Here is a 16578-nt window from a genome sequence, read left to right as displayed (position 1 = left end):
TTTTTCTAGTCCTGAGGATAGAAAATAGACAAACATGCTTTCCCACATGGAGCTTACTTTGTCTTCAGGAGAAAGAAGCACTAAACAAATTATATTTTAAAAACCTAGAACATTAAATAGTATAATTCAGTGAAAAAAAATTATATCAGGGAAGGGAGATATGGATTGAGGGGTGCTAGGCTGCTACAGGTGTAAGAGGAAGTGGATGAGGACTCTGAGGCTGAGGGGTGGAAAGAGCCTTGTCCAGGGAAGGGCAGCCGACTGGACCCTCGGTGAGACAAGAGCCAAGGTCTCCTACTGACAGTCTGTGTTCATTCCTCTATCCCTCTTGCATGTGCTGAGATCAGAAGGCACCCTGGTGAGAGTTTGGCATCCTCATCACTGATTTTAACATGTTAAAAACTGATGTTCAAAGGAACAAAGGCTGAGCATTGCACTTTAAACAAATATAGTTATATTAATGTTTAATCTGATTATATTATAAAAAAGTGAATCTATAGGTCAGTATAGGGGAGTAGTAGCTCCCCATCCTAAGATTGCATAATTCATTTAATTACTTAATGCTTTAGTCTCCTTTATTCTGGGACAGTGTTTCTGTGTTTAAAAATATCTTTCATGACATTGATCATATGAGAAACATATTTCCCTTTCCATTTTTTGAAAAAAGAATCTAAATTTCCTCCTTTGGATTTAAAAAAAACTCTCCCTCATAATTAGTTTCAGGTTATGCATTCCCCACTTGAGTACTACATAGGGAATCTTGTGTCCCATGCACGGTAATTGAGGAACTCCTATAAGGCCAATTCATGTGGATTTCTAAAGTCTGTTGTCTATGCTCACAATGAAATTATAGTAGAGTCAAGGTTTGATGCAGTATAGACTTCTTATTGAAAGATGTGTTCTTGGGATGCCTGAGTGGCTCAGTGGTTGAGTGTCTGCCTTTGGCTCAGGTCATGATCCTGGGGTCCTGGGATTGAGGCCTCCATTGGCCTCCCCATGGGGAGCCTGCTTCTCCCTCTGCCTGTGTCTCTGTCTCTTTCTCTGTGTCTCAAATAAATAGATTAGATAGATAGATGATAGATAGAGAGATGATAGATAGATGATGATGATGATAGATAGATAGATGATAGATAGATAGATAGATAGATAGATAGATAGATAGATAGATAATAAGAAAAATGTGTTCTTGAGGTTTGGTATGAGTTAATATCACTCCAGAATACGTTCTTCCCATCAAAGGCTTTAACTCTTTTTTGTTTGCTTGTTTTATTTTGGGACAATGGTGATGAATAGATGCCAAATAAAAATTACCACAATGTTCAAGAAACTTGAGCAGGTTTTTGAACAAATAGTTGCCAGTGTGCAAAGTCAACATCCAGCAAGTGTGATGATTCAAGCCTGGGAAGGTAAATGTCAGGGTAGAGGGAGGTGAGTAGGAAGAAGGAGACATGATTGAATGTCAAGTTCTGCTTGCACACGATACCACTCAAAGGAAGAAAACTGTGGATCTCTGAGTGCTGTCAGATGCCCAGGAGGGTAACGATATGATGAAATATTGCTGGAATAAGAGTGAGGAGAGGGAAATGAGGAGGAAAAAGGAGGATGCTCTAAATAATCCAGGGTGCACCTGACACTGTCCTCAGAAAGATGTTTCCCCAGGAAATCAGCGAGGACCCTCTCAAAGTGTTATTGTTTTCAGATTTCCAGGAAGGGCATTTGGATGCCAGAAAATACCGCAAAGCTCGCAACACTTAAGTAAAATAAAGGTGATTATTTAGCAAAGATTGGATATGGTCAAAGGATGATGGGAGCTATAGATTAATGGAGTATGACAAAGGCATTTGGACTCGTGAGAAGTGGAGAGAGTCACAGGAAGAGCTTCAGAAATGAAAAGAATGCAAAGTACAATAAAGGAAGAAGCAACAATGCAGTAATCCTAGAAATATAGAGATAAAAATAAAGTGACAATGTGGGAACAACCACTCTTCTGAATGTTTAACTTCACAAAAGAGCATTTTGTGGTTTGCTCTGGGTTTCCCAGCAGGGAGCAGCCAACGCACTGAGTGGGAAGACGAGGGGCAATGGTAGGGATCAAGCAGTGAGTGGGATGAACCCGGATTGGGAAATGAAGAGGAACTCGAGGAATGTTTGGAAGTTCCTGTTGTTGACAATGAAGAGCCAACGGTGCGGAGAATTTGTGTTTATGAGAGATCTTTCCTGACTGTAAAACAATGAACAAGGACACTTGGAAGTTCTGGAAAGAACTTCCCTGGATTTTCATTATAGGGAGTACTTGTACGGTGCTGATGTCCAACGCAGTAGTGTCTATGCTTCACATTTGTGTGGAATTTACATCTTCCTTTAAGTACCTGTTGCTTTTCGTGTACCTCTCTGTACATCCAGATTTCTTGGATTCTAGAGAATGGAGACAATAAAGTACCTTTGTAGCTAAACATCATTGGAATTCTCATTTGTTTATGGGCTTACTGCCTGCCTAGGTCTTCTTCCTCTATTATGTCTCATAACTCACAGGCGTAGCCTGACTTCTGCTTTCCAAGATGTCATCCACTTCCACTTGTCCTTACTTTTCAGTCTACTCCCTCCCTGATCCTTGTTCTCTTAGATCTTCTTTATTGAGAGGGAGGCAGAAAACCAGACAAAGAAACAGAGAGCTAAGAAAACATCAGGTAGTGAGAAATATTATGAAGGGAATAGAATCAAGTTATGTGACCATAGCTGAGGGGTTCTTCAGTTTGGAAGCCTCCGGAGATTCCTCGGAACGGGCAATGTTGAGGTTGAGATGGAACGGCAATAACGTATGACAGCGGTCACATGTGCTGAACAGAGTAGAAGGACGCTGCCTCTGTATCTGGTACTGGGTGCACATTCAGATTTCTGACCCTGGAGTTGCTGTGCACTGTGTGTGCCTCAGCTCCTTGAGGGCACGACAGGACCTTTGGTCCTAACTCCCAATCCTACTGGGCCTCCCGTCACCATCACCCTCAGCAGGACTCCTCCTCAGCCCTCATCAATGTCTGTGTCTTATTAACTCTTGTTTCATTGAGACTCAGTTGTGTGTCCCTGCCCGTGGCAGCCCAGGAAGGCTGCGGAGGCTTCTACCTTCTGAGTGGTGTATGGTGGGGGAGACAGGTCTGGTTTGGGACTGAGTCCTTGATGCTTCTCTCTAGGGCCTGTCTTCAGGGTGAGGCTGCCTTTCTGGTTTGGTCTCAGGGCCCATCTCCTTGCCTCCAGATGCTCCAAGTAGAATGTGCACCGGGGACAGGGCCCAACCTCATGATCATTGTGAAAATCAGGGATTAGAGCGCTGTGACCTCTGCGTGCCTCATTACTAAGGTGTCAGGAACTTAAGATGACCCCATCGCGTGTTTCTCAAGTTGTTTAATATAAAAATTAGAATAAATATGAAAACACTCCTTGAATTAAATCATCTAAAAGTATACTGTGAATAAAATGAAACACATGTTATATTGGAAAACTTTGTGATTTTACGAAAGATAAAAATGTTAATAATTCTCATGTGGTACAAGTTCTCGATGATAAGAAGAGAATACGGAGAGATAACATGTTATTGAGCAAAACCGCAGAGTGAAAATTCCAGCAGAGAAAATGAGTGGAAAATACCAGAGAGGGAGACAGAACATGAAGACTCCTAACTCTGGGAGACGAACTAGGGGTGGGGAAAGGGGAGGTGGGCGGGGGGTGGGGGGTGACTGGGTGGCGGGCACTGAGGGGGGCACTTGATGGGATGAGCACTGGGTGTTATGCTATATGTTGGCAAATCAAACTACAATAAAAAATATATATATATATATAAAGATTGTGTTTCATTTCCTTTGAGTATGTACTCAGAAGGGGCAATGTGGCAACACATATTAGATCCATTTATTGTTTGTTTTTTTTTGTAGGTCTTCATATTGTTTTCCACAGTGGTACAACCATTTATATTCCTTTCAACAGTATAATGTGGTTCTCTTTTCTCCATAAGCTTGCAAACACTTCTTACCTCTTGTCTTAGTGATGACACCATTCTAATAGGTGTGCCAGTGCAGGTTTGAATAAACCCTCAAGGCTGAATAGTGAGCACATCCAGCCTATCAGCAGAGCTGGTCATCATGAGGCCGCTGTATCCTACAGGTTGAGAGAAAGCCTGGAAACAAAGTTGTTTTCTGAAAAATATTCAAATATGGAAACTCTTGATTTAAAACCTGTGTCAGGGGGGCAGCCCAGGTGGCTCAGCAATTTAGCATCACCTTCAGCCCAGGGCCTGATCCTGGAGACCCGGGATCGAGTCCCACATCAGGCTCCCGGCATGGAGCCTGCTTCTCCCTCTGCCTGTGTCTCTGCCTCTCTCTCTGTGTGTCTTTCATAAATAAATAAATAAATAACATGTTAAAAAAAAAAACCTATGTCAGAATCAAAGGACTAAAGTGATCTTTCTAAAGGGCCTCTGGCTGTGCTGTTGACTCTCCAGTGGTTTTTCCAAGTACCAACATTTCCCGACATCATCTAGCCCGGATTCTGATCTGGCACCTCCTGATTGGCGCCCTCTGCCTATATAAGGTCAGGATGTGCGACGCTGGTGTCAGAGTCCTACCTTCTCCTGAGCTCTGACTCTTTCCTCTCTGTGCTCCCTGCTGATCCATTCACCAGCATGAAGGTCTTGGCGTTGCTGGTCCTGGTGGCAGTCTCCACCTTCCTGGTCTCAGGCCGTAAGTAGAGTTCCTTACTGGAAATAAAGTCTGGAGCAAGAGTATATCATGCTATAAGCTCTGTGGATGCGGGTTCAGAGGGGCTCAGAATTTGGCCCCCCTGTTCTCCATTCCACTCCCCTATTGCCTGAGCGCTCAAGATAGAGTGGACTCTCCCTTTGAGTTCAGACAATACAGGCAGCCATTGGCTCAGTCTTACCTTCGAATGCCATTTCAATGTTAGTTTAGGACAAGATGTTTAAAAAGGTCATCAGAGGTTGGTTTCAGGAAAGCAAAAATTGATCCATATTATGGGGGTTTCGGGTAGGGTTTTGTATCTTTTTGCCCTCAACATGCGTAGCAAAGCCTAAGGTTCTTCAGCTGTGAAAGCCTGCGATATTGTCCACATCGTCTCTTCTGTCTACCCCCCAAACTGTTGTTCAACTTACATCTATTTTGTCTCTTTCTCTTTCAGAGGATACAACAGATGCTCCGTCTGATAGCTCTAGTGGTAAGTCTGTACGTGCGCCTTCCAGTCATGATGTCTTCCATCCCAGCCTCGTGTCAAGGCAGCCGTGGGGGACACAGTACAGAGACTCCAAAGCAGGAGCCTGGGGAAGCACATTCCTCTTTCTAAAGTTCATTGTGAACATAGAAAATACGTTGATTTCTTATACATTATTAGAGAATATACAGTTTCTGGCATGGATTTGTATGAATTGTGGATTACATAAATATTCTTTATGAAAAATGACAAGGTCACATGGTCTGAATTTGTAGTCTAAGTATTTGCGGAGTTGTAAGTACAGTCTTTCTGATTCCCCTAAATTGAACAGCTGAATACATAGCCAGCATGTGAAAAGAGGGGTTAATAAGTCTCAGGTGAAGGAAGAGAATGTAGATGCCGGAGGTGATATAGAGACGTGGGCGTGTGGAATATTGACTGTGGAACGTAGGGGTGAAGTAGAAGGAGGGCCTTATGGGTTGCTCTTTGTAACAGTATATATGCCTTATTCCCAGGCCGATCTGTGTTGTCCTGTGGGGATCTGAAACCCAGCATCGTGGACCAAAGCTCTCGTATTTCTTGGGTTTCTCCCAGGTTGTCCTGTATGTCCAACGCCATCCATGTGTGTCGTGCTCATGCAGACAGGAGGACGATTTCTCTTTTCACCCTCCACAATTGGGGACCTGTGTCCTTTGATCATAAGGGCATAGACTGCAGTCACACCTCACGTATTGAGTCATATGTCCTACCTGCCCTGTGGGGTAGGACAGCTGAGAACAATATCCTGCCTCCTGTGTGAGGACTGACACGGCATGGCTCCAGCGTGGGCTCGGAGAATGAGCTTCCACTTGTTGAGGCAGATGCATGTCACAGATGTAGGGTCAGCCTGTGGCTGCCTGTCAGGAGCTCTGGTGTAAGGAGTAGAGAGCGATAATTGTCATCGATCTTGCCACATATCCTTTGAACATGGGATGATCGATGGGGCATTTGCTCACATTTATCATTGCCAGAATAGAATTAATGTCTCTCATTTCATCTCATGTGTCTCTCCTAGGTATTTCTGTAATAGATGGAGTCCAGGTTGAACAATAGGAGAGACAAGTCCAATCCTATTTCAGTCTTGAATCTGCGGGAAGAGACTGTGGGTTGTTGTTTTTTTTTTTCTTTCCAAAGAAACAAAATTCTATTTTTTTAATTATAAATTTATTTTTTTATTGGTGTTCAATTTGCCAACATATAGAATAACACCCAGTGCTCATCACTGAGGTGGGCACTTGACGGGATGAGCACTGGGTGTTTTTCTATATGAAACGAAATTGTATTGCTTGAGTCTGAGAAACATGATCTTGTTCTTTCTTCTCTTCTGTACAGTTTACTGCACCACTCACACTCGTGCATGCTGTGGTGGAAACTAAAGAGTTCCAGTTCGCCCATGGGAGGGCACCAGAAAGTCAGCCCACTAGGGATTCCCTTCTTGCCTCTGAGCCACCATTCCTGTAACTAGGAATACATATGGGTTTGGTGTTTTGTGCCACCTCTGGGGAAAGTATTTGCTTGTGTCTTCTCTTAGTGTCACAGTCCTTGTAGGGGAGCCCATATTCCTTCAGCTCCACAAGGCAGGGCCACTAAGAATGAGGCTAAAGAAAGTGGGCAGCCAGGCGAAGGGTGTGACAGTTGTTGACATTTGCAGAGATGAATTCAGAAGGAGGACTGTGCCTCCAGGCTCATGTGGACAAATTGTGTTTCCTGGGGCAGAGTCAAATGTCTTAGTTGGATCTTTTCTTCCTATTTCAGCTGCCCCTGAAGCCACCACTGAGGCCCCGGCCACCACAGCTGATGCCGCCACTGAGGCCCTGACCACCACAGCTGATGCCGCCACTGAGGCCCCAACCACCACAGCTGATGCCGCCACTGACGCTCCGGCCACCACAGCTGATGCCGCCACTGAGGCCCCGGCCACCACTGCTGCGGCCACCACTGCAGCTCCTACCACCAAGACCAGCAAGACTAAATTTATCACTAAGAGGCGTAAGTCCGCACCATCTACGTGGTTACTATTTGGGCTACCGGATTACTAGGTTCTCTATTGTCCCAGTAGACTTTAGACGCCCTAAAAAAGCTCTGTTTTCATTATCCTCTAACTCCTTTTGACTTATCAAATCAAGTCAGTAGATAAATCTCAGAGGAGCCTGAGGTTGTAGCTTCTTATTTACCAACCTACCTGCATGGTCTTTAAATGTTTGCATTTAACAGGGAAAATTCATTTTTAGTAGAAATACCATTGGAAAGACCAAAGCAGGTGTCTCCTTGGGGTCAGGTAACCATATGTGGTTTTTTTGTTTTGTTTTGTTTTTTCCTTTTTATCAGAAAAGTTTCTGTTTCCTTCAAAGACTTTTCTAAAAATAGACAACAGCCTTAAAATCAGGCTTTCTTGAGGCAGAAGCTTGTGAGCATTCCTCAGGGTATTTTGGGGTATTTTTCACATTCATTATAGGACCAAGACAGTACAGTCTTCCTAGTCCTGGCTCATCATTCCTGTCCTTCAACACTCATGGAACATGGACCACAAAATTTGACTCTGGTATATGCTAGGCATTGTTGTATACAATGCACATATCAGTGTTATTTAAATCTCTGAGTCATCCTACTAAGGTAAACATTGTAAAGATGAAGGAATGGAAAATGTACAAGGAAAGACTTTCCCCTTAACTTAGGGAAGAGATTGGATTTGTACCTAAACAATCAAAGTCTTAAGGAAACCTTTTCAAATATTGCTTATGCTCTTTTAGTGTCGAGGCCATTCCTTGGCACCTTGCTCAGGGATGTGTAGTGGCTGCCTTTGGATGAGAAAATGATTATTCATCCCCATTTTGAGAAGAAGGCAGCGTTGCTCTGTGCTATGGTAGATAGAAAACTAATGCAAATTGGCCTACTTTTTGTTCTCTCTAAACTTCCAGCTTCCCCAGCTTCCTGTCCAGAGCTGCCAGTCTTGTTTTTTGGGGGGATGAACATGTCGTGTTCCTTTGACTCCACAGAATTCAATGTCATTTGACATTTGTTCGTCTCCTTGCAAATTCCCAAGAGAGAAGTCACATTCTTCATCCTTTTTTGAAGCCTTCTTGATTATATATTTTATTCTCTTACAGCCACCCCTGGCTGGCTTAAGAAAATACTGAGATGGAATTAGCCTTGGCCTTCTGCGTTTGTTCCTGCTGGACTCAGCCACTTGTCTCTTCATTTGACTACTTCAACCACTTACCATGTGTACCAACTATCTCTTAACCCCAATAAATGTATCTGTTTTCAAATAAAAAATAACATTGAGCAACATCACAAATCATATATTTTTAAGAGGTTGGAGGGTGGTTTGTCCAATGATTCAGTCAATTCCAATGACAGACACTTTGAATTTTTTCTAGTCCTTCCTGTGTGACTGTGTATTGGACTTTGTCATGTGTACCCAATTTTTTATTTTTTATTTGTGTGTGTGTGTGTGTGTGTGCACTCAATTTTTAAACATACTACACAACTATAGGGCCCATCTCCAGAGTTTAGAGGTTTCTCTCACCTGAATGCACTAGTCAACATTTACTAGGCACCAACAGCCATTTTTTATTCCATCAAACTCTACTATGAACTGAGCCATATTTAGTCTCTTATCTGCAAAGACTTAGCAGGTGAGAAGCAGGAAAGCAGCCCTGCCACCTGGGAACTAGCCTGACACAGCGGGGCTTCGGAGGCGCTAGGGCTGAGCTGGGCGAGGGCTGGGAAAAGTGCTCCCCTATTGCACACATGCAAAGTCACAGAAGGCCAAGGGCAGACACGGGCGCTCAGTGACTGTGATGAACAGAGGCAAAGAGCAAGGTCACTTCCAGTGTTGTTTCCATGCAGACAAAAGCAGTGTCTGTGCGAAGCCCACAGCAGCACGGAGCTCTTTTTCCTGGTTAATGAGTGATGCTGCTTATTACCTATCAGAGTTTTTGCCTCTTTCCAGTCTCTTCTCTTTCTAGAAAAGTTTTGTTAAGTTCCCCAATCATTGCATACTTGTGCTCCCTGACAGCATCCAATCCAGGGTGGAGGCCTGCTTCCCTGACCTCCCCTAAGTCACCTAACTCAAGCCCAAATCCTATGTGAGTGTTTTCTAACATCCTTGAGCTGAGATGCCCCTCTGCAATTCCCCATGTATATGGTCTCCCCCAATGCTATGATGATCACCCCAAGCTCCCAACGTACAGCTGTGCTCCCGGTGGGTTTTGGATGGAGGGCTTTGTCACCTGAATGCATAATGGGGTGAGTATTGTGTATGAAGGAGTCGTGGTGTGTTTTCCTTTCCACTGTGGACATATGCCCAATTTTCACACACTTGCTAAATGAGAATGTTTCAACTTGCCCTGGTTCTTACTAACAGTCCACTAAGCAGTGCGCAATTCATGAAAAGCAACATGTCCATGCTCTGATAGGGAAATGATGGAGTTTGGTATTTTATTCCCATTAAATCTGTTTCATTATTTCAAATGAGTCTGGCCTGCCAATGGATAAGAGGTGAAGGAGACTACTGAAGATTAAATTGGCGTATTCTGATTGTTTGAGCTGGGATTGACGTCATAAAGGCTGTGCAGGAATTGCTAAGGGCCAAGATGGAGTGGCGTACCTTAATAGACGTAGCTAACACCTTCTTTTCCATACTAGTTGGAGTCACCCCTGCACACTCTGAATTTCATAGAATAGATCTCAGTGTTTGTTTACTGTGTATCCACAGGGAAATGTGTGTGTGTGTTGGCATGTTACCATAATTTAGTTAGGATTCAGAGTTAATGACCAGTAGGGGCAAATTAGCACATGTTGCAATTATTCTTGCCTCAAAGGAATGAACTAAAAAGAAGGAAAATCTTTAGTATCCCTAGGACACCTAGAGGGAAGTTGAGACTGCCAGCCCATATTTCAGGTCAAGTGCCATGTGTGAAATTCCTGAGAATTACTTCAGCTGGCACAGTAGAAATAGTGCTTAAACTTTGCAACACTTTGGCACGTTTTTCAGATCATACTAATAAGCAAGAAGGTCAGAGATTATTAGGACTATTCTGTTGTTGGCAAAATCATGCTGGTCCTGTAGAAATCCTGGTAGCCTCTTCTCACAAAGTGACCAGAGAGTCGTCTCAATTCCAGGAGACCCTGAGCTAAAATTGTTGGTAGATTACCTGAAAGCTGGCTCCAGGGTGTGGCTACACGATACAAGTCTCTGCCGTCATACATACGCGGCATCTGATACCCGTGGTAGAAATTGAAGAGGATTTCTCTGCGATGCAGTCTTGTATTTTGGATTTGAAAACTAATTGAGCCTATTCTTCTCCCAGAGTATTTGAAAAATAGCTTTTAGCTGGGACAGCCCGAGTGGCTCAGCAGTTTAGCGCTGCCTTTAGCCCAGGGTGTGATCCTGGAGACCTGGGATGGAGTCCCACGTCGGGCTCCCTGCATGGAGCCTGCTTCTCCCTCTGCCTGGGTCTCTGCCTCTCTCTCTCTCTCTCTCTCTCTAATTAATAAATAAATAAAATCTTAAAAAATAGCTTTTAGCTTCTTATTGGTGTTTAATTAAACCAAGTCCTTCCACTGAATAGCACCAGGTGACCTCTGGTTTCCTGTGTCTCCTGGATGATTACAGAAATGGTCAAATATGTGAGCGGTGGCATGGAAATATTCACTCATAGAGGGGCAATTTATTTTTAAGAACATTGTAGCCAAAGAAGTTTATAGAAAGTCCCACACATGGATGCCTGGGTGGCTCAGCAGTTGAGCCCCTTCCTTCAGCCCAGGGCGTGATCCTAGAGTCCCAGGATAGAGTCCCACATCGGGGTCCCTGCATGGAGCCTGCTTCTCCTGCTGTGTCTCTGCCTCTCTCTGTATCCCTCATGAATAAATAAAAATAAATTTTTAAAAAAGAGTCCCACGCAACACAAGCAAGTTGTGTTGCTACTTGTTGGGTGGAAAATAGAATTGCAAGGATATCCCTGACCTCATTACTGAGTGGTCTGATGCAAGAAGGATGGCTGGATTTCCAGAGGGATGTCTTGTGTTGAGCCCTATATTGCTGTTTGGAAGTCAGTTTGCAGCAGATTTTGTTGGTACCAAAACTCTGATGAAAATGTGCAAGTTTAGGTTTGCCCATAGAGTAGAATTAAACAGGCTTCATTTAGCTCTGGACAAGGTGTGAGGCTCCTGTCCCTAGGGAAGCATTTAGATGCTAGTCTGTGGGGTTATATTCAAGAATTGTGTGTATTGTCAGGCTAATGTGCCCCAGGCCATTAGGGAAAATAATGTTACTCCTATGATGCTCTCAGATGAGGGAGATGTTTTTGAGAACTTAGTTGAGGAATTAAAATCATGAGGATATGAAATAAAAATAAATTATTGAATAAGAAAAGGATCGAAATGCTGACATAGCTCCCTAGGTAACTTTGGGGCCTAGGGGAGATGGAGATGCATGGGGAAGCTCAGGACAGGCCCCCGTGGACTGGAGAGGACACAGTCCCCTTGAACACAACAAGGGGAAATGATGTGCACAAGAAAATGCATCCAGTATTTACCAGAAGGGTTTTGCTCACAGCAGTTGTGGGTGAAATTAGCTAATATGGGCAAGTGAACCACATGGAACCTCTCGTGCAGCCCCAGGATTCTGTAACCGGGCGGACGTGCCGTTAACCAGGCGCCTCTTCTCTAGGGTTTGCTTGTAAAGGAGCAACCCTGGAGATGCAATGAAGGTTTGGAACACCCAATTCTTCATCATTTTGGTCCACTTGAATGTGTTTCTTCTCAGATGACGAACCATATTGCTAGTAGCAACTAGCAATCACTATTTAAGGAACTGAGGTGATAAATAAAACGTTATGTTTTTTATGAAATCCAGTTTTTCAATTTTTTCCCATTAGGGCTTCTTTTGGTTTTCTATCTAAGAAATGTTAGCATCCCCTATGTTTAGAAAGATACACTTTTAGGTTTTTAGATGATTTATGATCAAGTCTTTGATTTTTGTGTATGGTATAAGGTATGGTACATGGTTTATTTCTTTTATCGAACAGGTAATAAGTATAATTACAGTATACATCGTTAAAAACTCTTCTTTCCTCTATTGAACAGCTTTAGCATTTTTGTGAAAAACGAATTATATAAGTATGCACGTATTTTTAAAGTCTCTGTTCTGTCCCATGGATCCATTTCTCTAAATCATTATCCCAGTTTTTTTATTATTGTAACTGCATAAGTCTGAAATCAGGTGATTTTTTTAAATTAAAAAATATTATTTAAATTCAATTTAGTTAACACAGAGTGTATTATTAGTTTCAGGGGTAGAATTTGTGATTCATCAGTTGCCTATGCCATCCAGTGCTCATTACATCAAGCACCTCCTTATGCTCATCACCCAGTGACCCCATCCTCATCCCCCCACCCAACTCCCCTCCAACAACCCTCAGTTTGGTCCCATATTTAAGAGTCTCTTGTGGTTTGCCTCCTTCTCTGTTTTTATCCTGTTTAATTTTTTCCTTCCCTTCCTCTACGTTGATTAATTTTGCTTCTTAAATTTGACATATGAGTGAAATCCTATAGTATTTCTCTGATTGACTTACTTCATTTAGCATAATACCACCTAATTCCAACCATGTTATTGCAAATGGCAAAATTCCATTCTTTTTAAATGGTTGAGTGCTATTCCTGTGTGTGTGTGTGTGTGTGTGTGTGTGTGTGGTGTGATTCTTTTAACCTGCTTTCTAAGATGGTGTTTTTAGCAACCTATCAGTTTTTACTTTGTCACATACACTGTGGAATCTGTATGTCAATTTTTACAAAGAAGCCTACCAACACGTTGATTGGGATTGGTTGAAGATATAGATAAATATATTTCAAAATAACTTTTTTCTAAGACATGAAACTAATGATTCTATATTTATTAAAGGTGATTTTTATATATTTTTATTGCAGTTTGATTAAAGGTGATATGATTTGAGTCATCAATGTTTTGTAGCTTCACTGTCAAGGTATAGATATTTTGGGATTAATTTGTCCAAAAACAAATATATATTTCCCATGTTGTTTTAGAGAGTGATTTACAAATGTTCATTTTCCCACTGATCATTACTAACAGGTAAAAATAGAATTGTTAATATGTTGAATTGCTATCTTATGATGCTACTTAAGCTATTTTTTCCCAGTAGATTTGTGTGTGTGTGTGTTTCTGAGTGGTTGTATGAGTGCCACCAAGTCATCTGCAAGGAATGCCAGTTTACTCCATTGTTTCTGAGTTTTATATGTCTTCTTCTGTTTTTCTTGCCTATTACAGTGGCTAGGACCTTCATAAAGATCACACAGAGGTGATAAGAGCAGAGATCTTTACCAAATTCTGATCCTGATATTAAGGGAAAGAATTCAGGGCTTCTCCATTGAATATATTATTAATTGTAGCATTTTATTGAAAAAATAAAAATGAAAATTTTTATTTTATTGAAAAATGCTAAATACCATTTAGCAGATAGAAAAAATGTCTACTATTCCCAATTTACTGAGAGTTTTCATCTTCTCTATCTCTCTCCCTCTTTCTCTGTGTGTGTGTCTCTCTTTCCATCTCCCTCTTTCTGTTTCTCTAAAAAATAAATAAATAAATCCTTTTAAAAATATTAATTCCATCTGCAAGTGCTTAACAAGAGCTCAAAGATACAGTTTAGACAGAAAAAATTTCTGATACATGAAAAAAAATTCTATGTTACCACGTACACTAGAAATAGCTCCCAATTTTTCCATTTGTGTAAAATATATTGTCCAATATATATTAAAATTGCTAGAAGACAGAGATTTCTCATTCTCTGTAGACCCAAAGGTGGAAGGTAAGCAATTTGAAATAAATCTTTATTGACTCTCTGAAAGGAATGGTATGAGGGAATCCTGGGACCCATTTCCCCTCCTTGAGATTCCTAGAATTTCAACAGAAGAAAGAATCTGGTCATCCTGCCCGGAGTCAGAGAGCTGAGTCAGATGATTTCTCTAAGTTCTCTGTTCCTCAGAGTGCTGTAAATTAGACTGTAAGGTTGCAATCTATCCAGTGGGCATTAGATGAATACAGCTAAAGAAAGACATACAGGGTGAGTAATGAGTCCTTGCCTATATGTCCAAGCCATATTGTTACTTGTGAAGAGCGCAGAACAGTTGTTCTTCCTGCTAAAAGTATGGGACAAGAGAAACGAGCTAAGGTTTCAGCAGAATGAAATTTAGACTAAACACCAGGGGGACTAACTGCCAGTAACAACCAGAGAACAACATGGTCATGGTGACTGAACAAGATGCAAAGGAAAATGCTACTTTGGAACACCTGCAAACTAAAAGAACAAGAACGCTCCATAGAATTCAAAAGGCTTTGAGTTCAGAACAACTTCATGGATTCATGACAATTAAGAAACCTTCTTTAAGATGACACACACTTGTCACCAGGGAGAAGAACTGTAAGTGGAAAGGGGTGATTAATCCTCCATGACCAATGTCTCAGGACTTATTCAAGAAAGGAAATTATTTGAAACCTCTTGCTCCCACACTGTGGCTGTACCCTTCACAGTGCCTGTGAAAGTCCCAAAATAGGAGAAAGAGTTGAAATAATGAGGTGTCTCCACCTAAAGTGGACACTTTCAAGAGAAAAGGTCTTCTGTTGAGACATGAACAATTTGTTTGTAGTTGTTGGTGAAGAAGAAAGAACATGGAGGCAGTAGGAAAGAGAAAGGTCAACTAGGTCCTGTTAAATTCCAGGCTCAAGCCCGAGGGTCAGGCCCACATTCATACTCAATCTAAAGACATAACTGATCATTACTTTTGTTGCTAATTTTTACTACTGTTATACATAAAAATAATTCATTATTACTACTGATGCAAACACATTTTTAAGACAAATGCCCTTCTTACAGTTCAGTCACTATTTTGCACACTGACTAGTAATTTTAAAATGCCTGAAGTTCCCACAACATTGGACTAAGGAGAATGCTTTCACTTGGATATACAGGGAGTGGAAATCCCAAACTGTCTACAATGCAGGAAATGATTGCTTCATGGACCTGGGAATGCTAGAGGGTAAGCTGTCTTCAGTGAAGGTTGAGCTTATACCTCAAAAACGAGACCAAAGGACTTTTTGTTCATTCTTTTCTTTGTCTGTGGTTCTTGAATGATGATTCTATTTTCAGTGATTTTTGGCTTTCATCCTCTAATAAATGGCTTAAACTGAATCCTAGGCTCAAATCTTCTCCTACTATACAGCAAGAAGAGTGAAAATATTTCCTCTGAGATCCCCAGGTGGCTCAGTCGCTTGGCGCCTGCCTTTGGTCCAGGGTGTGATCCTAGAGTCCCGGGATTGAGTCCCACATTGGGCTCCCTGCATGGAGCCTGCTTCTCCCTCTGCCTGTGTCTCTGCCTCTCTCTCTCTGTCTCTCTCTCTCTCTTTCTCTCTCTCTCATGAATAAATAAATAAAATCTTTAAAATTAAAAAATTAATTAATTAAAAGAAAATCTTTCCTCTAATTCAGTACAAAAATATCAAGCTTTAATCTATTGTATCTACCTAAGTCACTTGCCCCTCGTGCATCCTTCCATCCTGAACAATCAATTGTGACTGAAGATCTCAGACTCACTCACTGGTTTGTGGAGGTTTCAGCCACAGGCTCCACCCCTGGGGACCTGGGTAGATTCAGAAGAATGAGGAGCCATCTGAGAGACACGCAGATACTCAAATGCTAATCAGGGTAGGCTCACCCAAGAAAAGGGAAATTCATCCTGAACAGCTCAACTACCAAATACTGATGAAGGATTTCATGTATTTCAAGGATGTGCCTAACATTTCAGTAATGATATTCTCCTGACAAAACTATGAGATAGGTCTCATTGGCTACACTTTTGTCAAAAAGAGGGAAAAAAATTGAACTATTATGTGACACGTCTAAGACGTGACAGTTAGGAGGGCTCAAGGGCTGTCGTCTTCAACTTCCCATGCTTGTGAGTGGTTCACAGAAGTGACCATCCTAAATGAGCTTTCCACAGGAAGTGCCCAGTGCTATTATTAATTCCAGGTTGATGGAGACATAAATAACATGTAACACTGCATAAGATGAAAGCCTACAATATAATGAGCTGATATATGTATGAACATCGCAAAATGATTGCCATAACCAACCTACTTAACATCCATCACCTCACATAGTTTTTTCCTTGTAATGGGAACTCTTAGGGCCTACTCTTTTGGCAACTTGTACCTACACATACAGTAGAATCTATAATAATATCATTTTTAAATTAATTTTTATTGCCTTCTGGTAAAAGCAAAAAAAAAAAAAGGAAGAAAGAAAA

At 41.7% G+C, this 16578-nt stretch overlaps 1 protein-coding gene across 1 annotated transcript; it reads left to right on the top strand.

Annotated features, from left to right (window-relative positions):
- Positions 1 to 4610: 4610 nt before the first annotated feature.
- On the top strand, positions 4611 to 8529 carry LOC106557890. Its single transcript, XM_038576192.1, has 4 exons — positions 4611 to 4730; positions 5185 to 5244; positions 7114 to 7246; positions 8250 to 8529. Exons 1-4 carry the CDS (start codon positions 4673 to 4675, stop codon positions 8335 to 8337), a joined length of 339 nt encoding a protein of 112 aa, XP_038432120.1. The 5' UTR covers positions 4611 to 4672; the 3' UTR covers positions 8338 to 8529.
- Positions 8530 to 16578: the final 8049 nt, after the last annotated feature.

This window comes from Canis lupus, chromosome 27, assembly GCF_011100685.1.
Source record: "Canis lupus familiaris isolate Mischka breed German Shepherd chromosome 27, alternate assembly UU_Cfam_GSD_1.0, whole genome shotgun sequence".
Lineage (NCBI taxonomy): Eukaryota > Metazoa > Chordata > Mammalia > Carnivora > Canidae > Canis > Canis lupus.
Note: the sequence above shows the minus strand (reverse complement) of the source record. Positions and strands in the feature narration are given on the sequence as shown.